Consider the following 25,591-nt stretch of genomic DNA (forward strand, 5'->3'; position numbering starts at 1 on the left):
TGGGTGATCTTGGGCCATTCACAGTTATCTCAGTACACTCTCAGCCCAGGCAGAGACAGACAATCTCTTGCTCTGTAAACTCTTCAGGATCATCATAAGTCAAACCATCACAGCCCAAGCAATGATTTCCTGGAAGATAACCCTGTTGAATACGCCTGAGTAGGATTCTGAGTAGACCTGTTTATTATTGCTCTCTGCTACGTTTGCAGATAGTCACTCCTCTCTGCTACCTCCTGCAAGCGTGAGAAGGCAGAGAATCTCCAGCTGCCTGAAAAGCCCCCATTGTTAAAAACAGACTTATGCCATCCTTTTGGGTGTTGTAAATCAGATGCCCGTGCTGGGGGCATTCCAGGGCAAAAATCCCAGTGGAAGCTGATTAAAGTTGGTTCCACGCCTGGGAATGCCCTAGTCTGCCTCCAGCCAAGCTGGCATTCTTCTTTAGGCCTACACAGCTCTTCTGCGTTAGTCCGCGGAGCTCTACAGCACCTGTCCGCTTCTATATTTGCTCTCTCTGCTGGTGAAGGTGCCACTTACACTAGTAGGGTGGACTGCCTGTAGTCATGGAGGTTCCACTCGTTATGGTGATGAATAGCCATCAATGAAACTGTACTCAATTGATTTTTCTAACCCCTTTTAAAGCCAAATAAACCAGTGGTCACCACTATACCCTGTGGCTGTGAATTTCTCAGGTTAAGTACTCTTTGAGTGAAAAAGCAATACTTCTATTCATCCTGAGTTGGTTGCCCATTAACTTCATTGGGTGTCCCAAAGTTATATTATGATGGAAGAGAAAAGGTCTCTATCCAATTGCTCTGCCCCACACATAATTTTATACCTCTGTTCTGTCCCACCCATCTTGTTTATCTTCCTCCCTGCCTCCCAAACTGACAAGCCCCCAAGTCTTTAACATTTCCTAGTACAGAAACTACTCCAAACTTTTTGATGGTTTTGGTTGCCTTCCCCCCACCCCATATCAGCTACAGCAACTCAATACTGTGACAGAATGGTACAAAGTACCCCAGATGTAATTGCACTCGATAAAGTGAGACTGTGCAAACAGAAGTAGAAGCAAACAGAAGCAAACAATTCTCAATTATTATGGTCATGAAACACATTTACCTCCAGTCTAGGGATGGTCCAAGTATACCTTTCTCCCTTATAAGCTGTCATTCCACTGCTGACCTGGGGTGGCACAATAGTTTTAGTCACAGTGGTTCCATAATGGTATGTATTATGTTTCTACTCTCCCAGTGAGAGATCTATGGCTGTTCCTCCACATACATGTCTGCTCTGGGCCTGTCATAAACTTAGGTGTTTTGCTAGCTGTTAATAACAACCACAACAAAATGTTGGCATCTAGAAGAAAGGCAGACCAAAACTAACAATAAAGGAAATATCCTGAAGAAGAAATAAGTTACTTGTGAGATATTTTGAAATTTGAGGTTGAAGGAGAAGGAGTTCATTAAATGTTTAGAGGAAAAATGCAGACATATATCGTGATTTGAAAACAAGCAAAAAAGAAAAAGAAAACAAATAAAATTGGTTGTTTTCCGAGCTGTCTGGCTGGGGTTTGGTACTTTTTGCTCCTAATGTTTCACCTGTACCTACAGCTGGCATCCTCAGAGGAAAGTCACAGTAAGAAGCATTTCTCTCCATGGCATATATCTTACCATGATATTTCTCTGAAGAAGCCAGTCATAGATGTGGGTGAAATGTTAGAGCTAAAGCTACAAGGCCACAGCACGCAGCCAGTGGTGGGATCCAAAAATTTTAGTAACAGGTTCACATGGTGGTGGGATTCAAACTGTGGCGTAGCGCCAATGGGGCTGTGCGGAGCCCGAGGGGGCGTGGCTGGGAATTCCGGGGGCAGGGCTGTGGCAAGGACGCAGCCGCTGCGCTGGTCCTTGGGTGGGAAACGAATGCACGCAGGCTGCCATGCACGCCGGTGCACCTCCTGCTAGACTGCTTCAAGTTCTGCGCGCTACTGCTGAGAGGAGGGCGTAACTAAGGCAAAAATCACGTGGCACAATCACCAATTAGTAACCCCCTCTTGGCACACACAAATAATTAGTAACCTACTCTCGGGAACCTGTGAGAACCTGTTGGATCCCACCTCTGCACGCAGCCCAGAAAACCCAGCCACGAAGCCTTCGACAATACACCAAATAAAATAATTGCATTTTTACTATGGAGGATTTTTACTGCCAAGCAAAGTGCTATCTCATGTGGCAAATACATTATTTCTTTGTGGTAACGTGCATCCCGAAGCCAGAGAAGTCATATTGGAATAGGCCTCAAAATTTGATACTAGCTCTGATTATCAAATGGAATTAAATCTTCATAACTGAGTTGGATTCAATTGTCAATTGTATAAAATATTTATTAATGTAATTGCATTCCCTGAACATTATATCTCTTGGAGTAGGAAGTAATTTGAGCTGGTTGGTTGTTAAATGCCTGTAAGCATTTCTATTATAAATTCTCAGAACACCACACATTATAACTATCCACATAAGACTGCCCCATCCCAGAACCTCTAATTCAGGCAGCACTATTTGCAACTTATGCAGATGGACTACTAATTATGCAGATCGGTGCTTTGGGGTATTTTCCGCCTTGTTATGTCTGCTCCTGGCTCAAACCATAAGAGTCGGGGAAGGTGAAAGGGAGAAGACATTTGCTCATGTCATCAAAGTGTGGCAAGAATTCTTGACAGGAATTGTCTGCCTTTCTTTTCTCAGTCTGGGAGTGTGGGATGGAAAGGTTATGGGCCTTTCTCATAAAATCTGCCTTTCTTTCTTTGCCCAAGTCTGACAGCACATGAAAGTCTGTTGGAGGAGAGACAAGGCAGGTTGCTGTGTCCCTGCTCTTCCTGCTCAAGTAAGATGCAACATCTGCCTGTCGAACTGCAAAAGCAGAAACTCCCAAGACTGACAGGAAGCTCCTTTTTCTTCTCCTTTCTGATCAGATCTTGAAACTTGTGCACAAAAAAACGCCCCCTTTCACTGTTCTTTCACCTTAGCTTGTAAAGTTTTGCCTGCTTGTAAGGGGATGGAATGGCCTTCTTTCTCTTTTGCCTTCAAGTCACAGCTGACTCATTCAATGTAAGGCCGCTTCCGCATGCCCCAAAAACAGTGCCCTGAGGACGGTAAAAACGCTTGCTGCGTGGACCTCTTTAAAATGTTTCCCATGCCACTCTGCAGTACCTGGACTTCCTTATCAGCACCATTTTCTGAGCTCGTACTGGCTGTCTCATGTTGTATTTAGGTCATTAAAAAAATTGGGAAGTCAGGCCTCTGTAGTTTTGAAGGCATGACCCCTAGAGAATTTGAAGCCTCATAGCATTGAATCTACTGATCTGTTAAAAAAAAAAGCCTGGAATGACAACAAAATGTTGGCCAGGAATAATTTTTTGGGGGGTGAGTGGGGAATAGAAAACGTTTTGCAAACTTTGGGGGGATCTGTGCAGAAATGGCCCATGATTAGCTTTCAAGCTCTGAGGACTTAACCTGGACCATTCATGTCAGGGCAAGGATGTCCTAAACAGTGGTAAATATTTAACATTAAACCCTAACCCAGGTGGGCCTGGGCATGGCCACGGGAGGAGGTGACTTTAGTTGGCTCCATTATGCTGGCAGCCCATACTGTGGACTTAAACCACACTTTTAGGTGCCGTAACCAATTGAGGCTCATAGAGGCTTTTCGGTGTCTTGAAGGCTTTTTGAACCTCCCTACTCTGTTGGGAAGTCTCAGGATATAGTGATGGTTACATGGCTCTTGGATGAGGCCGCCTGTCACTCAAACTATCGACAATGTTTTGGGTGCTGTGTGGTTTCCGGGCTGTATGACCGTGTTCTAGCAGCATTCTCTCCTGACGTTTCGCCTGCATCTGTGGCTGGCATCTTCAGAGGATCCTCTGATGATCCTCTGAAGATGTTATTACAGATGCTTAAACGCCAGAGAGAGAATGTTAGAATCAATAGCATCTACCATTATTAGCACCCAAGGATTCTAACAGTGAAAGCCTTCGACAATATATCTACAATGTATTGACGAAGGCTTTGACAGCTGGAATCACTGGGGTGTTGTGTGGTTTCTGGGCTGTATGGCCGTGTTCTAGTAGCATTTTCTCCTGACTTTTCGCCTGCATCTGTGGTTAGCATCTTTTGAGGATCTAAAATGCTTTGATCGAAAATAAAGCAAGCAGGTCCAAGTCTTTACTGATGCAAACAGCATATCTGTGTAAGGAGTATAATATGTAATTAATTCCTTTTAGAAATCACATGGGGAGACTGGAGCAGACAACAGTTACAAGTAGAACATGCTTAAGAAAATAAATTTGCAGACACCATCACCTCTCAAAAAAAGATTTGATCAGTTTATGCTAAACTCTGAGCAACTCGGAAAGGGGAGAGGGAGAAAGTTTTCTATTTCAATGACATGTTTTTGTTCCCTCATTCTTTTTCTACAGGAAACTCAAGACAGCTACTAATCAAGTGACAGAAAACAATAATAAAAAAGCAAATAGTGCTGAATCCTCAAAGAAAGTATACTAAGGGGGGGAAGAATACTAAAAAAAAAGAATACTGAGAAGAATTCTTGTCTTTCCTGTTCTTCTGCCACTCAAAATGCTAGATCCCCTTAGACAGTATGATTGATGAACTAGAATTCTGCTGTTGGAGGAGAAAAATGGATAAAAATGACCACCCTTCCATCTGCAGAAATCCTTTGTGGGATCCAGCCTATAGAATAAGCAAAGATTGAATATCATTGAGTGAAACATTCTTAGTTATCCCTAACATAAATGCACTAATAAGCAGTTACAACCAGCTATTGCTAAATTCATGATAAAGCCCTTACAGATGAGACACTGTGAGAAAGATCAGTTGACTTGAAACTCACTTTTCATGAAGAGCATGTGTTTATTAAAGAAGACTTCCTAATATCATTCCAAATCAAGGCCAGTGAGCAATTATTTCACAAATCCGTGTCTGTAACATGACAGCAGATTAACCTTCAATAGTAAAATTTAACTCTGAAATTAAGATGTGTTTAGAAGAGCTCGATCTGAGTCCACTAGCACCTTAGAAACTCACAAATTTTTGTAATATAATTTTTCAATAGTCAAAGCCCAGAGCTTTGACTCTCAAAAGCTTATATCCTGAAAATCTTGTGGATGGTACTACTGGGCTGAAAACTAGCTCTTCTACTGCAGATTAACATGGCAGCCATCTTGAAGATGTCTTTGGGACTCCGTACTTCATAAGGTCATTTTACAGATAACTTTTGCCCTTCTTTACCATGGGTAAACACTGAAATTGTTGTGTGTGTTTTTCTTTGCAGGAGAACATAATGGAGGTTATTAGAAACCAAGAGTTTTTACTGTTGCCAGCAGATGAACTCCACAAGCTTCTTGCCAGTGACGATGTGAATGTTCCTGATGAAGAGACCATCTTCCATGCCTTAATGATGTGGGTCAAATATGACATGCCGAAGAGATGCAATGACCTGAGCATGCTACTTGCCTACATCAGATTGCCACTTCTTCCACCACAGGTATTATCTAGTTCAGCTTAAAATGATTAACATATTTTAATTATATATTGTCCCCATTAAAAATGTGAGTTTTTTGAAACAAAATGTCCAGTGATTGAAATATCATTTAAGATGGTTATTCCCATTTTTACCTTTTCCCCTTACTTTCTAAAATTTGTATTGGAGAGTCAATATGTTAATGTACATTAGCACAGAATATAATGAAGACCAATAATGACTCAGTTGGCAGTAAGTTTAAAACAGTTACCATCCTGGCCTCTGCCTACTGTCTGATCTGCTTTCCTTTTGTTATACTGAACTGCTTTGTCAAATTCAAATCAATCAATAACTCAAGAGATTTAAAAATATAAATGTTTACTTGAGCCATATTAGAAAAGAAATAGTCAGAAATAAACAACTTCAATACAAGAAATTTCTAAGAGAAGACAAATTAAATACGATCATTGTTACACATAATAAATAATAGCTTCCTTCCAGACATTACCGAAGGAACTTACCTAACAGTCTGTCTTTCTTGTAAAAACAAGAACAATTGTTCTTGGCTATTTGTCTCATCAAGAATCCAAAAGATCTCTTGACAGTCAAAGACCAGTCCCAAAATGTTTTTAACAAAATTGGAATGTTACCTGTCTGGCCAAAGGGCCCGAAAGAAAGAGTCCAGAATGAACTAAAACTCCTGCTGTTGCAGTTTTCATCATTGGTCATTGTCACCTGATCTACAATGAGATCCTCTTAAACCAATCCTCTGTATATTAGCTGTCTATCATTCTAGGTAATTGTAGGTCATTTTGCTGACAGACAACTCACAGGGACTACCTTATGAGAAAATCGCATAGACTTGCTATAGCTTTGGAGTATATGATATCACTTATTGTGGAGCAAAGCAACATACCCTATAACCTCCACATTCAAAGGCCAACCAGAGTCATCATTAACTCCATTGACTGCTGTTAGTTAGAATACTGGCTTTTTTATACAAAAGCACATTTCTGAATATAATTTCTCAATCTAGAGAACAAAATCCAGATCTTGCATTCTGTTAGCTCTTATTTTAAAACATTTGAATTTTAGATTTACAATTTGGACTTTTAATTTGGATTTTACCTTACTAACCTCTACATGTTTACAATTTCCTTTCTTCTCCTGTGCACAGCACAGTGTATTTTCTTGACTAAAAATTGTAGCAGGCAAAAATTGTCCTTTTTTCCTACACTCAGCCAGTTTCCCTTCCCCAAATCTTCCCAGTCCTCCTCAAACTTTAATGGAGGCCATTTAAATGATATGCTGGTCTACAGAGTGAACATTCTTTCCTAATGTCTGTCCATGCAATCCACTCACTCCACATAAACTCTTTTTTTTAACTCAAGGACTGTTAATAGGGAAGACTCAACAGGAACTCACAAGCTCACATTCACACGTGTTCCTTTAGATGGTTGTTGTAACGGGGTGTCTTCATATTTCGGGCGAGGAAGAGATATTATCCCACTGCTAGCTATCAATTGTAATGGGGCGGGTGGCCTACAATCAAGGTTCCCACTAAACTGACCAGTGGGGATACCTTTGCCACCCAAAATACCCCAGACTAGTGTTCATGGATCTTCTTTTTACTCTGCTGCCACCATTAAAGAAAAGGAACTAGGAATCCCAAAACTGCTATTGGCTGCCAAATATAATAAAGGATCCCACCTCACATTCGCTCTTGGTTTGAGGGGAATGTCCTTCAGAGTCCCTTAATTTAAAAAATGGAGGGAACCCAAATTGGTTGGGATTTTAGCCACACAAACAGGCACTCTTCAATCTCTCACACACAAACACAGGCTGGCATGAGGGTAACTTGAACACAACGATTAAATTTATTTTAAAAACAAGAGAAAGGCTTCTTGAACTGGCTCAGAGAGGTACTAACACTTGATGGTTTCAGAGAGGTTCTTTTCACTTAAAAATTGCAGACCTTCAGATGTTACTTAGGTTTCACACACACACACACACAGACACACGCAGTTGTCTCTTCAGGAAAGATTTTGCTTTAGATCTACTAAATTTCTTCACAGATACTAGTCCTTTCTGATCCACAACCCACTGAATACACACACACCCAGTCTATGCCCTGTGAGATTCAGGCACAAATGGCCTCCCTCTCTCACACTAATCCCAAACTGGCCTCACTGCCACTGGATCGGGCCTTCCCAAGACTGGTGTTACACAGGGGTAGGGCAGACTCAAGCTCTGGACAGTATTCACTGGCACATCACTTTGCACCAAACTCAGGGGCTCCTTTCTCTGACAAGCCTCCTCAGCTTGTAGAGTGACTGGACTTATGTCATCTAACACTGCTGAGACAGAATCCTTCAGTTCAGATCTGACAGACCGCTCTCTGTCAAACTCTGGCTCTTCCTGAATCTCTGTCCCAATCTTGACTCTCAATCTCGACTAAACTCTGACAGGCACTGCACTGTCTATATATACTGCTTGAACTCTAGCTCCCCCTAACCCTGGCCATAGGTAATCAAATGGGATCCTCAGTAAAGTGAAGCCTTCTGTATAACTCTGGCTGTCACTAAGGCCTTTTCATTAGGCCTTTCACACCCACCAGCCCTTCAGGGTGGGGCAAGTCCGTTACAGTTGTCCATCCAATAACATCCACTTCAATGGGTCCGAATTGAACAGTAGGCTCAATCCATTCACTGATTTTGAACTTCTTAATGGCACACTGATATTCTCACATTTCTCTGTTTTCCCCAAAATAAACCTCAAATGCATGACTTACCTTTGGGAGGAGACAACTTTACCTATCTTCTGCTGTTTAAATTTTCCTTACTGAGGAAAAATTTGAGAGGAGGCAATGTGGAGGCCATCCAACACTGACAAAGACAAAACAAACAAACACAAAACACTAGTCTTGGTACACCTTGCCAATGCCTTCAGATCCCCCACCAGTCTCCTCCCATTTTAGACAAAGGGCCCCATGTTGGGTGCAAAACTATTGGCTAATATTTGAGTTGTTTGTCCAGGTGAACTTCAATAGGGGAAAAAAATAGAAAGCTTATTTTCTTTACATAAAAGAATCCAATGAGACATGGAGCTCCTGTTCTAAAGATATGTCCACCAATGAAAACAAAGTTCAGACCATTATAGAAAATCTGACATCATGGTGACATCATAACATAAAGACCAATTCATTTCAATAAACATGCTTGCTTTAGCCAAAATGTTTAGAATTCAAACATAGGCCCAGCTAAGTAAAAACTGAAAACTCATGTCTTGCTCATGTCAAACATGTTTGCATCTTCCAATTTGCTTTTTTCCCACCTCATTCTGTCAGTGGTGATTGCCTTTTGTGAGAGGCATAAAATGGGTGGGGTGGTCACACTGCCTCCATAAAGCATTCCAATGGCTGTCTTCCTGTCTTCAGCCCTGCTAAATGCCTGCCCATTGATTCATAGGGTTGCCATAAGTCAGAAGCGACTTGACAGCACTTAACACCCACATTTTAAGGAGCAACCATCATTCACAAATCAAAAGAAATCTCATCTGGCCTTGGGGACTTCTGTAGTTTTTTTTCTTTTTTTTATTTGTGCTCCAAGTCTCAAATACATCTTATCTACCTGCTCAAGGTTAACCTTTTATTTCTGAGATGTTTTGGGATTTTTTTATGTTTCAAGAAAATTCTATTTTAGGATTATGTGACCAAGTATATAATAATTTTCAAATTATTTTACCAGTTTTAGATAAGTATTAACTTTTTTCTTTTTGACACACAGAAAATACCTCCGACCCCCCTTTAAAAAACCCTCACAGATCGTACACTGGCTTGCTATCTTTTTTAGCTTTCAGAATTCTTGCTTCCTAGCGGCTAGCTGCTTTTAATACATTTTGGGCAATCCCAATAACACATACTTATTTCCAAAGATACAGCTTGGTTTATTGAGCTGAATAAAATGGACCATCATATTTTCAAGCTTCCTATATGAAAATTGTCCTAACTTCTGAAGAGATATTAATTTCCAAATATTCCACCACTGATTTATTGCAGGTGAACTCATTCTTTCATCCTGAAACATAAAAAAAATAGTCATTAAGGAAATTGATTAGGGGACATATCCATATTAATCATTGGAAAAACTGGTCTATGATTGGCATATAATACATGCTCAATTTGTATTTTAATTACTTTATTGATCAATCAAGGAGAAAACAATAAGATATCTAGTCTGGAAAAAGTTTATGAACCTTTTGAAAAATAAGTATAATCATTCTCCTATAGGAAACACAGGAAACTATATCTTTAGATATGAGTTAAGATTTAACATTATGCCATCCCCGCTCCATAGAGGAAGACTCAAGGGTCTACCAAACAATAAGAGGCTTTGCCCCTGCAGTCCAGGGCAGTTGGATTCCATTGCGCACATTCTCCTCCACTGCCCACTTTACCAGAATCCAAGATCCAGCTTATTATTACAAATCATTGACTCTATGAAAACCCTTACAGAGCTTGATAAAGTAAATATGCTCTTAAACTGTAATGACCTTGACTGTTGTCTCGCAGTGGCAAAGTTTCTGGCTGAGGTTTGCAAACTGAACTTATGATCCAGTGTGAAGTTTTATCTAGTAAATTTAACTGTATTTATATTGTATGTTCTGTATGCCAATAAAGGCTTATTGAAATTGAAATTGATATGAGTTAAGAACTCCCTGCCCCTTCTAAAAAAATGATAAAATCCCAATTTTATTTAAAACTGCACTTTTTGGGATTTTTCTAATTCTTCATTACAACCTCCAGCCTGTTGTCCCTCTAACCATGGTAGGGAACTATGCAGAAGTTCCCTATCACTGAGCAGCACAGAACCACCTGTGAGAGTTCTGGAAGAGCCCCCCCTGCTGGTAGCCGCTTGATCTGTGTGGCACCAGTACAGAGTCTGCGTAGCTGTGTAGCCACACAGCTTACAGAGAACATTACTGCCAGCCATAATAATTTCACCCTCTGTCCTTTCTTTTACATGTAGGAAGAAGTTTGAGAGAAAAATCAGGATATTTGTTATTAGGGCAAATAGATCAAAATTCAGTAGCACCTTAGAGACCAACAAGATTTGGGGGTATAATCAGTGGTGGGATTCAAATAATTTAACAACCGGTTCTGGTGGTGGGATTCAAATAATTTAACAACTGGCTGTTTACAAGCACCATTTTAACAACCGGTTCTGCCGAAGTGGTGCAAACCTGCTGAATCCCACTACTGGTATAATCTTTTGAGAGTCAAAGCCTTTAAGATTCTATTGGCCTCAAATCTAGCTGTTCTATTCCAGGCTGGCATGATTGCCCACTGCAATTTTGTTATTAGGGATGCTTCCATTACATATGATGCCTTTCTTTCTATGCCTCAAGCTACTGTAATGAATAACCTGCCCATGCTATTTTGCATTAGATTTCCCATGAAATGAATAAAACATCAAACTATAGTTTTGTTTGGGAATTGTCTGAGTATGTATGCATCTGATCCTATTATTATTTAACAAGCATTCATCTCTTCTGTGTTTCATATAGTAGAATAAAACAGGCTTTTCTTTATATCATTTTTACACCACAGCATTAGAGAGAAAATAGGGGGCAGGGATATGAGGACGTGCTGTGGAAGGGAAAATCCACTCCCAGTTCCACCTGCTTCTTCCCCTTTCAATATATAATAATATCATTGCATTTCATTCATTAAAACTAGACAAGTAGTGAGCCTAATTAGGTCTATGAGGAATGCTACCGAGGTCTACTCAATGGGGCTTACTCTCAGGAAAGTGTTTTTAGGATTCTTCTGTTTGAAATTTTTGTAATAGTAAGCAGCTTGCAGCTCTGAGTTTCTTGTAACTTGAATCTTCCCTTCTTGATTTTCACCGATAATTAACTGGTCCCTATTTCATTGGCTTTCTTCTTCACCTTTTTAAAATCCTAACTTCTGAATCAAAAACTTTTGTCTGTAATCTTGTTCAAAATCAGCCTTTTCTTTCCATTGCAAATTATTGTCCACACGGTTTTCTTCTGCCACTTTAGCCCTGTTTCTAGAACTTTCTATTGTAAAAATCTTGTGTCTTGCTCTTCATTGAAAATGGCTGGTATATTTTCTTTATCCAAAAAAAGAGTGTTTCTAATTAACTTAACATCATCTTAATCCTGCTGTTAAATCTTTTAATTCTCTTAACTGATGTCCTCACGTTAGTGTTTTGAAATAATTTGTATGGCCTCACCTTTTATTTTGGGTTTCCATCCATAAACACATTTATTGTGTCTAATTCTGTTTTCAGATTTGTGAATCACTTCTCTTGGTCTTAGGGTTTCTGGGTCTCTCCTGGCAACAGATGGAGAGCTGGGAGGAGGGGATTTACTGGCAGTGAGGGGTGACCTAGGTTTGTGGTACTGTGACATATCTTCCAATGTGCTTTAAGTCCTTCCACTGACCAGCTGATCCATTGCAGAGGTCAGAGGTAGGGAATCCCCTACTACCATCAGGGGACTGGAAGCCTTGCTTGGTTTACTCCCATCAATAAACCTAACTCAGATTCAAAGTCATGCTTGTGCCTTATGAAATCTCTCCTTTCTCCTACCTTGCATAGGATGGCTAGACAGCGTCCATGAGAAATGGGGCACCCCCTATGGGGTCCATAAAATTGGACTCATTAAACTAAACTTCACCAAACTTGGGGTATCTCATCAAGAGAATACCCTGAAGCTACCCTGCAAGTTTGGTGTCTCTAGATTAAATGTTCCCCATACAGGCATAAAACCAAAAAACAAACAAAAAATCCCTCATAATGTTAGACTCAATTTTTTTTTGAGAAACCCAAATATTTTTGGGTATTCTGAATCAGATATTCAAGTTTTTCAGGGTTTTTAAAAGTAATTTTAAAGCCAAAAAAGCCTGAATCTGGTTTTTTTAATTGCTCAAGCCTACTAGACACCCCTGTCCCTACCAGTTACTGCATGTGTTGTAGCATGGGGCATTCATAGGTGTCAAACAGGTGGCCCTCCAGATGTTATGGACTACAGTTCCCATCATCCCCTGCCAGAATCATGATGGAAGTGGATGATGGGAACTGCAGTTCATAACATCTGGAGGGCCGCAAGTTTGACACCTGTGCCGGGTGTAGCAGGAAACACATAACTCTGGCTTCTCTTTTTCTGTACATCACCTGGCCTCTCGCCTCTTCCATCAAGCCCACCATTAACCTTCAATGGATTTGTTTATTGTTTATCTCCCCTTGGATGAAGTTACAGTGCAGTCTATTTATTGTGATGCTTTGAACGTTTTTAAAATGATACAATGGTTATGTGACATGCTGTGAGCTTCCCAAGACTGAGAGGGGAGGGGGGCATATTACCTCAAAATAAAGAAATAAATAAACAACAGACCCCCATACTGATGAACAGAATAAATCAGTAGAGCATCCAGTGGAAGAACAATGCAAAAGGGTTTATGTTAATGTAAGGCTTCACTTGCAAGAGTCAGTTAAAATTAAGGAAGATAACCTGATCTGCAGTCCCCCCCCCAAAAAAAAACAAATGTAGATATTGCAGGCTCTGGCAAATAACTTTAACTATACTTATACACATATCATGTTTTCACTCCCCTCTCTTACAAAGTCAGAAAAAGTAAGCAGAACCTTGGGAATAATGTCCCTGCATCATTATACTGTGAGTGCATCTCAAGGTACATACTTGTTGAGGCAATTACTGCAATCCGGGGGGAGGAGGGAATCCTCAGCTGCTCCTAGCATTTTGAGAAGGCTGCTGTCCTTTAAACTCCAAAATGACAAAGGGCTCCAATGCCATGGTCAATGGGAGGAAGCAACTGGTGCATAGTGGTTAAGAGCAGTGAACTCTAATTTGGGGAACTGGGTTTGATCCCCTACTCCTCCACATGGGCTGTGTGGCCGTGGTCACAGGAACAGAAAACTCACAACAACCAGTTGAATCCAGTTGTGAAAACCTTCGACAATACATCGTATAGAAACAGCAGTGGCGTAGGAGGTTAAGAGCTTGTGTATCTAATCTGGAGGAACTGGGTTTGATTCCCAGCTGTCACCTGAGCTGTGGAGGCTTATCTGGGGAATTCAGATTAGCCTGTACACTCCCACACACGCCAGCTGGGTGACCTTGGGCTAGTCACAGCTTCTCGGAGCTCTCTCAGCCTCACCTACCTCACAGGGTGTTTGTTGTGAGGGGGGAGGGCAAGGAGATTGTAAGCCCCTTTGAGTCTCCTGCAGGAGAGAAAGGGGGATATAAATCCAAACTCCTCGTCCTCGTCCTCGTCCTCGTCCTCGTCCTCGTCCTCGTCCTCTTCTTCTTCTTCTTCTTCTTCTTCTTCTTCTTCTTCTTCTTCTTCTTCTTCTTCTTCTTCTGCTTCTGCTTCTGCTTCTGCTTCTTCTTCTTCTTCTTCTTCTTCTTCTTCTTCTTCTTCTTCAATGCACATCAACCCAACTAAAACCAAATCTAAAACCACCCTATGCTTCCATGAAAAAGATATTTCATGTTAGCTCAGGTACCACCAACGCTCTCCAGAATAGCTCTGTTCTTCAATCCTGCCAGAAAATCCGGAAGGTAGGAGCTCCCTGACTTCTTCCAGTGACCAGTTTCAGACACAAGGGATAGCCAATAGACAAGGTGGAGCCCAGACTGTTGCCAAAAATGCCTTAGACAAGAGGGTGCTGAAAGCAGATCTTTCAGGCTTCTTATATGTTACAGGTGCAGATGGGCTTAGAATGTTTCAGCAATGATAGTGGGTGCATGAGTTAGTAGTGGGTGTATGAATTGGTAGCCAGAAGGCATGGCTCCGTTTTCATTTCTCTGAGATATTTAATCACATCCTTCCCCCAGCAACTGACAACAATTTCTCTACTTTTTCAGCTGTTGATTTTTGCAGTTTGTCTTGAAAAGATTCCATTTGATTGCCCATGGATTTTGCATGAGCTATCCAAAAAAGATCTGAACACTTTTGAGATCATTTCAAAGCAGTGTAAAATTTTGCAATTGTTTGACATTTGCTGGTACCTCTTTGCTCAATAGCTGTATGACAGAGAGGAACCTCAGCTTTCAGAAACTCCAGCCTCTTTTTCAGAATTTCATGTACTGTTCTTCCCAAGCTATCTATCTACTAAGTACAATTAATGTGAACTCTTTGTACCTGTCACAAAAGCTACTGAGATAAAAAGAGCAGTGACAACTTAATAGTAAAGCTATCACATTTCTTTCTGCTGCACATACACAATTTGACCTGGCTGGTCATTCATTTCACTGCTTTATCAATGGAAACTCTGAGCAGGTGGCATGTTATTTTTGTGCTATTCAGAGCATTTAAAAAGGATCGGCGAAAGAGTCAATTTTGTTAATAATCTGAATAATCTCCTTTTCAATGCAAAATGTGAAGTTAATGACTCTGAATTCATAACAAGTCTCTTATGCGTTTGTCTGTAGTAAACTCTGGTAATATCAAGACATTAGAATAACGCTCTGATAAGAATCTTTGACTTATCAATAGCACAATTTGTGCATGATTCAAAGATATCTTTTCCATTTTCTGTTTTCAATAGACTTATAACTGCAGAATCTTTGCTTATATGCTGCAGATGACAGGTATCTGATTTTGCTTTCTCAAAACAATAGTCTACAAGCATAGCATAGTTTCTGTTTGCTCATGATTGTCCATCAATTAAACTGGTGTGTGTGTGTGTGTGTGTGGCTGATTCCGCATGGGCCAAAAACAGCAGTTGTGAAAACGGTGTGAAAATGGTGTAAAAGGGTTTAAAATGTGGTAAAAGGGTTTATACTGTTTTCACACCGTTTTCACACCGCTGTTTTTGGCCCATGCGGAATCAGCCTGTGTGTGCGTGTGTGCGTGCGTGCGTGCGTGTGCTGTTATGTTTCAGCTGGCTTATGGCAACCCCTGTTTTCAAGGCAAGAGATGTTTGGAGGTGGTTTGCCATTGATGCCTCCCCGTGGGCTGAGAGAGTTCTATGAGAACTGGGACTGACCCAAGGTCACCCAGTAGGATTCATGTGGAGAAGCAGGAAATTGGACCCTGTTCTCCAGATTTCAGTCTGCCTCTCTCAACCACTATGCCATGCTGGCTCAGTTAAATTGATACCTAAAATAAGATTTTGTAATGAGTTTTGGGTTCGGATGCAATTCCCCTTGCTCTTTCTACTGCATATAGAAGATATCAAGAGCACCCCACAATATCACATGTTTGAATGTATAGTCTCTCCAGCTTGTGAGGCTGAACACCACTCAGACAAAGTCAACTTAAAAAGAATAACTTTATTGATTTGGGTCGCCCTAGCTACAGGGTGCTGAAACTGAGGATTCTTGTCCTCAGTTCCAGTATTTATTCTATTTACAAAAACAGACAGCAACCAATCAGCTTTCCTCCTCCCCCCAGTTCCTGGTCTCTCATTGGTGCTGACGGAGCTACATAGTTTCGCTTTGCTGTAGCTCCCCAGCCCTGTTTCTCACTCCAACGCAAAAAGGCGGGAACTGGTGATTGCTGGGAATTGCAGTCCTGACACAGCTCACACTCTATTCTGATTTATTTCTGAGATTTAAGGACTTGGTGATCGGCATTTCCCTTTTTTTTTCTTTTTCAAGAAAAATTATTTAGGTCAACAGCAACAACATTGTGTGGCATTTATGCTGACCCTTTCGGCTTGGACTTTTTTTAATTTAAAAAGTTCATCATTGGTGGATTTTAACTTTTGTACTATTTCAGGGCTAAGTTTGTATTGCAATATAAGTATTATTCTGTATTTTAATCTGTGTTTAAGCTGCCCTGAACCTGACTTTGGTGGGGAAGGATGGAGTATAAATTTAATAAAATAAAATGAATAAAATAAATCCTTCATCCAACTGAGGAGCCTCATTGGAGGAAGAGTGACTTAAATTGGAGGAAGACTTCAAACTTTCCTTGATGTGGCATAGTAGGATACAGGCCATTACAGCTCCAATAATTTGGAATTTAAAGATTCATAAGAATAAATTAAAATTGCTCAGTAAATTCTTCTGGGCCTAACTCCGAAGCACCCTAGGTTTAGCTAGAGCCCTTGTTTCCAGTATCCTACATTTCCCAAATGCAAGAGCATGCTTTATTTTTGTAAGGGAGAACTTTCTTTAAATCAAACCCTATTTGCACTCTGAAGTGGTATAGCCCTACATAGATTTGTCATGTCAGGTGTGAGGTTTGGATAGGTTGCCAGGTTTGGATAGGTTGCCAGGCTGCATAAGAGGTTTGGGTGCCAAGACATGGAGGGCTGTGATGGTGCATGCACTGTTATGTCACTTCTGGTGAACATCTGAAAGTGATAGAGGGTAGCTGTATGAATCACTGGAAAGTCTATGGTAAAATCAGAGCAGCCGCAAATGACCGCGGCGGCCATTGCTGCTGGGGAAGGGACAGTCTCTGGGATGCTGCCTCCTTCCCCAGCCTCGCGAGCTCCTCGGGGCTCGCGAGGCTTGGCAGCGCATGAAGCGTGGGCCAGGCAGGCTTCAGGGTGCCAAGCAATGACGCAGGGTGCCCTGACGTCACTGGGGGGAGGTGGGGCCAGGTGGCCTATTTAGGTCGGGGCCCGTCCTTCCCACCTCCCCATTTGCCTAGGGCTACCCTCAATCACTTCCAGTTTTTCACTGGAAGTGGTGCATGCAACAGCATTGCCTCTGTCTGGAGGCATCCACTACCCAATCAGGGAAGTGACAAGCCTAGGTTTGGATGAGTTTGTGTGAACCCACAGGCATGTTCTTCCACCAGAAAGCAGATTGCTGGCATGGTTACCATAATCCAAACTTTAAGGGGAGCATATGCACTCAACCATTTTCTCCCCCATAAAGGGCTCATGCTTTTATCTATTCCACCAGCTACCAAATTACTAAAATGACTTATTAATTGGCAGTAAATGTCCCAGTATAAATCATTCAAGCATGGCACAGTTGGTTTGGAATAGACTAACAGAGTTGCAGGAACACAGTGCATTAGCTATGCTACCAATTAGCAACATTGTTCCATCTCTTCCACAATTTCTTGTTTTAGCAATCTCAAGCAAACTGAACACATTCATCAATCCACTGATGGGTGATAAATCATTGGTGGTCTCTTTTCATCTTGGCAGATCACCAGTTGTAGAGGCCTACCTTGAAGTCAAGCCACTCTGTTTTCTTTCAGAACCTATTCATCCATTCCTCCACACTTAGCAAATATCTTCAGTTATACCCAGAAGTCAACTAAAAATCCAAATAAAAATAGATGCCAAGAAGGGTGTATTTATTTGAGGATTGAGTTAAACTCTGGTTTAAGTAGTATGATAAAAGATAACAGGGGACCTGTTAGACCAAATAATATTGGAAATTTTAATGGATGAGCTCATTAAATCATAATCTACAGGGAAGTGTTAATGGTGCGAAAATAGTTTCAGCTTAATTTGATTACTTACTGCAGATGCTACCAATGAATGTTTCCCCATTCCAATAAATTAAGTTGTACAGTGAGCAGAAAAAAGATTGAGTAAAATTCTTTCTCCCTTTCCCTACCCTGCAAAATTAAGGCAATACTTCTTTCACAGCTGCATAACTGTACATCCTAGTTTACAAGATCACTCTTGTCAATTTTACATTTCCTGGTTGCATCATACATTCTGCAAACTAGCACCAAGAGACTCCGTGTGGCATAGTGGTTAAGAGCAGCAGACTCTTACCTGGAGAACACACATTTTGAGAGCCAGCATGGTATAGTAATTCAGAGTGGTGGACTCTAATCTGGAGAACCAGGTTTGATTCCCTGCTCCTCCACGTGAAACCTGCTGGCTGATTTTGGGCCAGCCATGGTTTTATCAAAACTCTCTCAGTCCACATGGAGGCAGGCAATGGCAAACCACCTCCAAATATCTCCTGGCTTGAAAACCTTATGGGGTTGCCATAAGTCAAATGTGACTAGATGGCATTTTCCATCATCAAACTAATACAATCATGCAGTGAGTTTGTCATGCACTTGTTGGTGTGGACTGTTGGTGACTTTGCTTCCTTCCTTGAGCAAGAAGCAGGAAACTCATATTGAGGGGGATTCCCTTGATGAAAGATATCTATAGCTCAGTTTTCAGTTCTGTTTTTTATATTAGCTGTCAGTCTGTTTTGTCCTCTGGTAAACTAACTTGCTCCTTACCAAGCTTGGCCCAGAAGTCCCGGCTAAGTATACATTATAGTATAGATTTGCAGCAACTAGAGATCCATTTCCATTCCCTCAAAAAAGTGCGAGGGGACAGATTTTGAACATAAAAAAGAAAGATTCACAAAAGGGTCATTTCTAGTCAGCAGAAGTTTGCTTAATTCAAAGGCCGGAGACAGTCAGTCCAGGGACAAGAAGTAATAACAGTTCACCTTTAACATGATTGGTGAATTTAACTGTGACTCTAGACCAATGAGAGGCTGTTGTCGGGGCAGGGGGAAAAGTATCCAGTTGGATGTATAAGAACCAATGCTTTGTATATGCTAAGTTCAGAGAGTTGAGTCTAAGTTCAGAGTGTAGTTCAGTGTGTGTTCACTGTGTTCTTGCTGAAGAGTTCTCTATAGTCTTATAGTCTTGTATAGCATAGACTTGTATAACCTTGCAACTGCTAAAGTAAAACCTTCCTATGGAAAATGTGTGGAGAGTATTCTTTTCCAAGAGTGGTAGGAGGCTGCAGTGAGTGCAAGAAGACTATAGACCTTCTCATCTTACCAAAGTGACTCCGCTTTAAACTCTGCTGATAAACAGACCACCCACAAAGTGTGGAGGGGGACAGATGGGAGCATATAAAGGGGTGTGTGTCTCTGCCTGGTGACCAGTGGATGTAATAGAGCAGCTGAATGTCCTCAACCATGTAACTTGTGGAACAACTCCATCTTGCAGGCTTGGTTAAACAGGGCCATATCCCTGGTGTCCTCAGGCAGATAGTTCCATTGGGCAGAAGCCACATGTGAAAAGGCCCTGGTCATGGTCAAAAACAATTGGCCTGCTCTAAGGTCAGGGACTTTCAGTATTTTGAGAAGTAGATCAAAGCAACCTTTTGGAGTGGGGCATAGTGGAAGAGGGGGGGTCCCTCAGGTAGGAAGATCCCAGACCACAAAGAGCTTTAAAGATTATGTTGCGTGTAGGCTTATATGGTTAGATATATCCAATATGATATATCCAAGGCAGTACCTGTATCCCAACCACAAATATTCCTGGAAATATTCTGGAATATCAAGGACCAACATTTTAAAGCTCCAATAATTTGGAATAATTTGAAATATTGATAATTATGCCCTTCCCTTAATCCAGAGGTGAAAAATACTTTTTAAAAAAAGATCTGGGTTAAAGGAAAGGCATCATTATCAATATTTCAAATTATCCCAATAATGTTTTTGCTGGTGCACAGCCCTGTTGGTTTGAAAGAAATATATTCTTAAATAGAGTTACTATTAAAGTAATACATAACCTCGTTTCCCAACATTTTTCATTGGGTTGGCTCCATCTACTGCATCAGCCATTTTTAGTAGGCTCCATCTCTTGTGGCAGCCATTTTGTGGCTGTGTGCTCACCACCCTGTGTCAAAACTCTAATTATGCCCAGTGGCTCAAAAAATTGAGGACACCTGGCTTTCCTACAGAGCACTTCAAAGGAGGTGTTCCCTGTGTTTTCCTTTTTTTAGGTTGCCTTAATAATTTTATATGATGTTTACAGGCCTCCAAAGCCTCAAAGGACCTGTGCCACCCAAAAGTGTGGCTTAAGTCCCAGCTGTGGCCCACCAGCATAATACTGACAAAGGCCAAAAGGGAGTCAATTTAGGTTGGCTCCTCCCCTGGCCATGCCCATGGCCCGCCCCATTATGTCAGTGGCAGCAGGGGCCCTGGGATGCTGGCAGAGCATCCAGCAAAGAAGGTGGCAGTCACACATCAGTGAGATCACCCCTCCACCGTGGAATGTGCCCTGGGGAGGGTGAATTCATTGGTATAGCAGCGCACCACTCCCAGGAGCAAATTCTGCCGCCCCTCTTTGGTTGGGACTCTCAGATCTTTAAAAGTTTGGCTTAAAAGTCTGATTGTATATGTAAAATGTTATATTCATACTGACTCAACCAGTTTAAAGCTTTTGATTGAAGAATGGCTGCTTTTAATTAAAATACAATGAACCAGGGATTGGGAATAATTACGCTGGATTTATTTGACTGCTAGCAAACTGAATCGAAATATTGGGTAAGGTGAGACTGGATCAATTAGGACAGGGAATGCAATTTGTACTTGTAATATCAGTCTGGTCACTGTGCAAAGATTTGCTTATTTGCTCTCAGACCTATCCAGAATGTAAAATCAGGAAAGAAAGAATACAGGATGATGAAGTAAGGAAATGTTCCTTTTTAAATTTGGAAAGCAATACAAATACCTTCAAAAAAATAAACATTTGAAACTTAAATAGGTCAAAATAAGTACCTTCTAAGCGAAGAATCTCAAAACCAAAATGCTCATTGGTCTTAATATATTTCTCAGTGCTTGATTTGTGATATTCATACATGAAAACCATCACATCACTTTAAACATCTCCATGGCTATGTCTGGGAAACTTTGAGGTGAAGGAACAGAACATTTAAATTGACTGTTACGTTGTCCATCAGTCAGAATTGCCGATGTGCTGTGAAACTCAGTATAAACTGCAAAACTTTTTAAAAGACACTCAACACTATAGTTTGGATCCACATCAGTATTTTGGTGGGTACCACTTTCTCAACTTCTCTTTCTTTCAGCAAATTCCCCTCCTGTGAAAAATCCTGGAACAGGATTTCAGGGAGAATTTGAGGGAAGGCAGCATTTTGTGTTTTGTGAGCCATGGGAGATGAGAAAATTATTATCTGTGAGTGGAATTCCTTGAGCCTGCAGAAACGTTAGTATGGATCCATCATATATATTATATGGGGGCACCCCATCCCCCATTCTTTCCAATGGGAGCTAAGGAGATGGAGGCTACCCCTTTGAGGCTCTGTAACTTTGCTGCCCCTGAACCAAACTGCACCAAACTTGGGGGGTATCATCAGGACAGCCTCCTGATGATACCCTGAAAATTTTATGCCGATATGTCCAAACCCCCACCCCCTGCAGGCCAAAACGTCAAAAACTATCTAAAAAAATAAAAATGCATCCGAGAATCTTGGATGCTTCTGCAGGGTCAGATGTGTCTGACCCTCACAGGGTTGGAGCTCGGCCAATCCGAGCACATCCATCCAACCCTGGATCCAAGCCCGAACTGGCCTGAACCTCCTTGGCATTGACCAACCCTATGCTGATTCAAAAGAGAGTGCAAGTCTCACACAAGGGGGCTGGTTGTATATTACACGGTGGAGTTCAAATGGGACAACTATTGTTCCTAAGGGCCCTGACCTTGTGCTAAACAGGATCTGGGAGAAGGATGATTTCTCTTTGCATTTGCAGACAAGCAAGGCAAAGCATTTGATCTCCATTCTGCTTATCTCATGCAGAACAGGGCAATCCTCAACAAAATCTTCCTGCCAAAAGGCTACCTCACCACTATCCTCATACATACTACCAAATGAACCCTACCAGAATTCAGTAGCATCACTAAATGCCAAATGCTATATTTTCCCTTCCAAAGACTGCAGAAATACATTTACAGCTGCATTTCTTAGTGAGTTTAGACCGAGAGTTTCTGATTATTGTTTTTATAGCATTATGTGCTTTGCAGTGTTTTGTCACTAGATGTATTTTGTTAGAAAGCTTGAGAGTGAAATCTAATCACAAGGTTATCTGCTTATACTTCAGGCTTGTTTGGCGTTGCTTGTCTTGTCTTCTTTATTGTGCTGGAGACCTCGGTGTATTGATTAGATCAGCGGAAATCATGAGGCGCTAAAATGCAGGATGTTTGACTTGCCATCTGAAGCAGAGTTATGACCTTCCAAGCACATTGACTTCAATTGACGTCCTAAGCCGGTCTAATTAGAATCTTATTCAGATCTGTTCAGTATGGCTTATTCTCAGGACCATGTTCCTACAGTTGCAATATCAGAAGGGTATAACTGTTAGGATGCCATAGTAAATCATACAATTAAGTGAGAGTGTCCTACAATTACTTATTTTACAGAATCCTATTAATTCTTGATATAGTATTGTCCGGGAAATATATTTTCCAATCTGAAATTGGTTAGCAAAGATACACATTAGTTCTTATATAAGTAGTTCCTTGTGAATCATTAACTTATCAATTGCTTCTCTTTTCCTCTACATAGTCAACATGGTTAAACACTAGTTAAAAGAGCATTTTACAAAAGGGGGTGGGGTTCAAGAAGTTTGGTTTCAAAATGGGTAGGACATAACCAACTGGGAAATTCTTCCACAAACCCCATGGCCACTTAACCTTCCACATTTTTAATTATCATTTCAATTGTCTGAACTGTGATGAGATTCTATCTCGTTGGCATAACTTGGTGTTTTGTCTATGCATTCTCTTAGGGTGAAATAATTTCATCCTGAAGAATTGCTGAGGCCTTTAGATAAAATAACACCTTGAAACAGCTTGAAATAAGGAGTGGCACTGCTGTTGCCATTTTCCAGAAATACACAAACCCTATCAGTTGCAAGTTTAGTGTGATTTTGAATCAGTGCAAAAACATCTGACAATGTGAAGATCAGTTTTGGTGGAGCAAATATGTGCTCTCTGAACAACTATGGGCGTTTCCCCACTTGCCACGACCCCCCTATGCCGCGCGCTGCTCTCAGCGCGCGTCATTTCTGGTGCGTGGCCGGGCTTTCCCACAACCCCGAGCTCTGTGGGGGGTCATCAAAAGGCGCCGTTTAGAAGAGCGCAAGGAATGACACGCACTGAGGGGGTGTGACAGCAGCAGCGTTGGGGCGGCTGCGTTGTCGCCGCCCCTGTAGTGGGGAGTGCCGGGGGATCCCGCGCTACTTGCCTACAGTAGCGTGCAGCTACTGGTAAGTGGGAAAACGCCCTATGTTTCTATCACAAGTTTTCCGGAAAAGCAATTGGGTTAGATTCAGACTACATTTATCTCAATCTTATCCAGTTTTACTTCTTATTACAGCCCTGATCCCTAACAGTTTTTGCCCATGCAAGTTCCATGAACTCTATCATAGTCTTTATGAGAGGTCTCCTTTGACCACCCATTAAAGTTATGGTGAGGATCATGGGATCTTTATCACAACAGGAAAAACTGGTTGAATCCAGCCAAGCATATGTTTCTACCATGATTCTATGGAATATTTTCTGATTCCCATGGCCTCTATGTTGGGCACAAAATTTTTCCTTCAACTGTTGCTTAGATTCAGTCAGTCAGTCTGTATTACAATCACAGACCAACACAAGGTAGATAAAATACAATCAATTAATAGATAAGTTATATTAAAACAATAAATATATATCTAAAAGAATCTGCTAGATAAAAAGGAAAACAAGGAAGGTATGGAAATATAAAGAAAATGTGATAAGAATGTAAAAAAAGCTTAAAAGCAAAAAAGCTTAAAAATTAAATGGGGTAGGCATGAAGGAACACTGAAATTGGCAAATAGAAGACTGCAACTATCAAATCTCTAATAAGATAATTTTAATATTCATTAATTCTGATTTATAGCGTAGACCATCCTATGGAGTATTTCAACTGCTGCTACACAAAACTTGGCAACACTGTATGTTATAACAGAATTGGTATCTGTAAGCCGCAAAGAAGTATCAAATTAGCCTGGAAATCAGTCCAGTGGTGGTGAAATAAAACAAGAATGTCTATGTTAATAATACTGACACTGGTGAAACATACATTATGTTTTTTCTATATTGTTTAGGCTCCATTCCCACCCAGCCATTTCCCTAGACATTCCCTCCTTTTTCCTCCAGGATTACATGTGCTTGTGATCCCAGCCAATTGCAAATGAACAAGCTAATGTCACAATGCTCTATGGACAATAAGTGCTGGCTGTGTCATCAAGTCACCAGAGCCAAATGAAGTCAATGGAACATAGGGACAATGCTTTCTGGATTATGCACATGGTTGGTTCCATTTGGTTAGAGACCCCACACTGAACATATTGGCAATATAACACCACATAGCAATTCAGATTTGGCTGTTCTTGGCAAGCGAGATCTAGAGAAGGCAAGGCAAATTAGTCCATGCATATTTTTGCAGGAACTGCCAAATGACCATAGTAAAAACATGTAATGGCACTACCAGAAATGTTCATGGAAGATATTTCTGGATCAGAGAGTATTGACTAGGCACATATGACGATGCTCTTATTTAATTCCTTCCCGTTTTTGATTCTGCGAACCATTCCATTTCACTGCTTCTCATTGCAGGTGTTCCAATTATGATGTGTCCCCCATTAATTTGCAGCCTTTTCTGGCACTGTTTGAGCTGTTGGTATGAAACAGATGCAAAAGAGCACAACTGTCAAAGCCTGTGTTAACTCAAATACTATATATGTGGTGGGGGGGGGGGGAATGCTAGGACACGAAAGGGTCCTGGGCTTCATTTGTACAAGGAAAAAGCAAAAAATCCCCATCGAAATTGTGGTTGCAAAACTGGAGACAGTGAAGCATCCTTCATAAATGATGCTCTAGCTCAGAACTGTGCATGGAATGAAAGCAGGTTACTTCTCCATTTCAGTATGTATGGGATATCATTACAACATTTGTCATTCTGTGCAATTAAGCGTTCCAATAAATCACTATCCTATTCCCCACCCCCAATCCATTTCACTAAATATTTTAAGGGCACGTCTTGGGTTAGTACACAGGAACAAGAGAGACCTGTCCCAGACTTCAAGTTCATTACCATGACAGGGCTTATGTATTTCAATTTAGAAACAGAGTAAAAGCTTTGCCATCCAACACTTGGTCATCCAGAGTATGCAACCAATCATTTACATGGCCCTTTCTAGCTGACCAGCTTGATGTTTCTGGCTGTTCCGGAGCTTCTGACCACCTGCATTGCCATCTGACATAATCTGAAATATCTCCCTACATCTCAGCTTGATTCAC

At 41.1% G+C, this 25,591-nt stretch overlaps 1 protein-coding gene across 1 annotated transcript in view; it reads left to right on the forward strand.

Moving 5' to 3' along the window:
* Nucleotides 1-25,591, forward strand: part of KLHL1 (kelch like family member 1) — a 244,326-nt gene that overhangs the window by 111,801 nt on the left and 106,934 nt on the right. Inside the window, exon 6 of the mRNA XM_048494120.1 lies at nt 5,344-5,556. Coding sequence (XP_048350077.1) covers nt 5,344-5,556 — 213 coding nt within the window. The remainder of the gene's footprint in view (nt 1-5,343; nt 5,557-25,591) is intronic.

Source organism: Sphaerodactylus townsendi, linkage group LG04 (genome assembly GCF_021028975.2).
Source record: "Sphaerodactylus townsendi isolate TG3544 linkage group LG04, MPM_Stown_v2.3, whole genome shotgun sequence".
Lineage (NCBI taxonomy): Eukaryota > Metazoa > Chordata > Lepidosauria > Squamata > Sphaerodactylidae > Sphaerodactylus > Sphaerodactylus townsendi.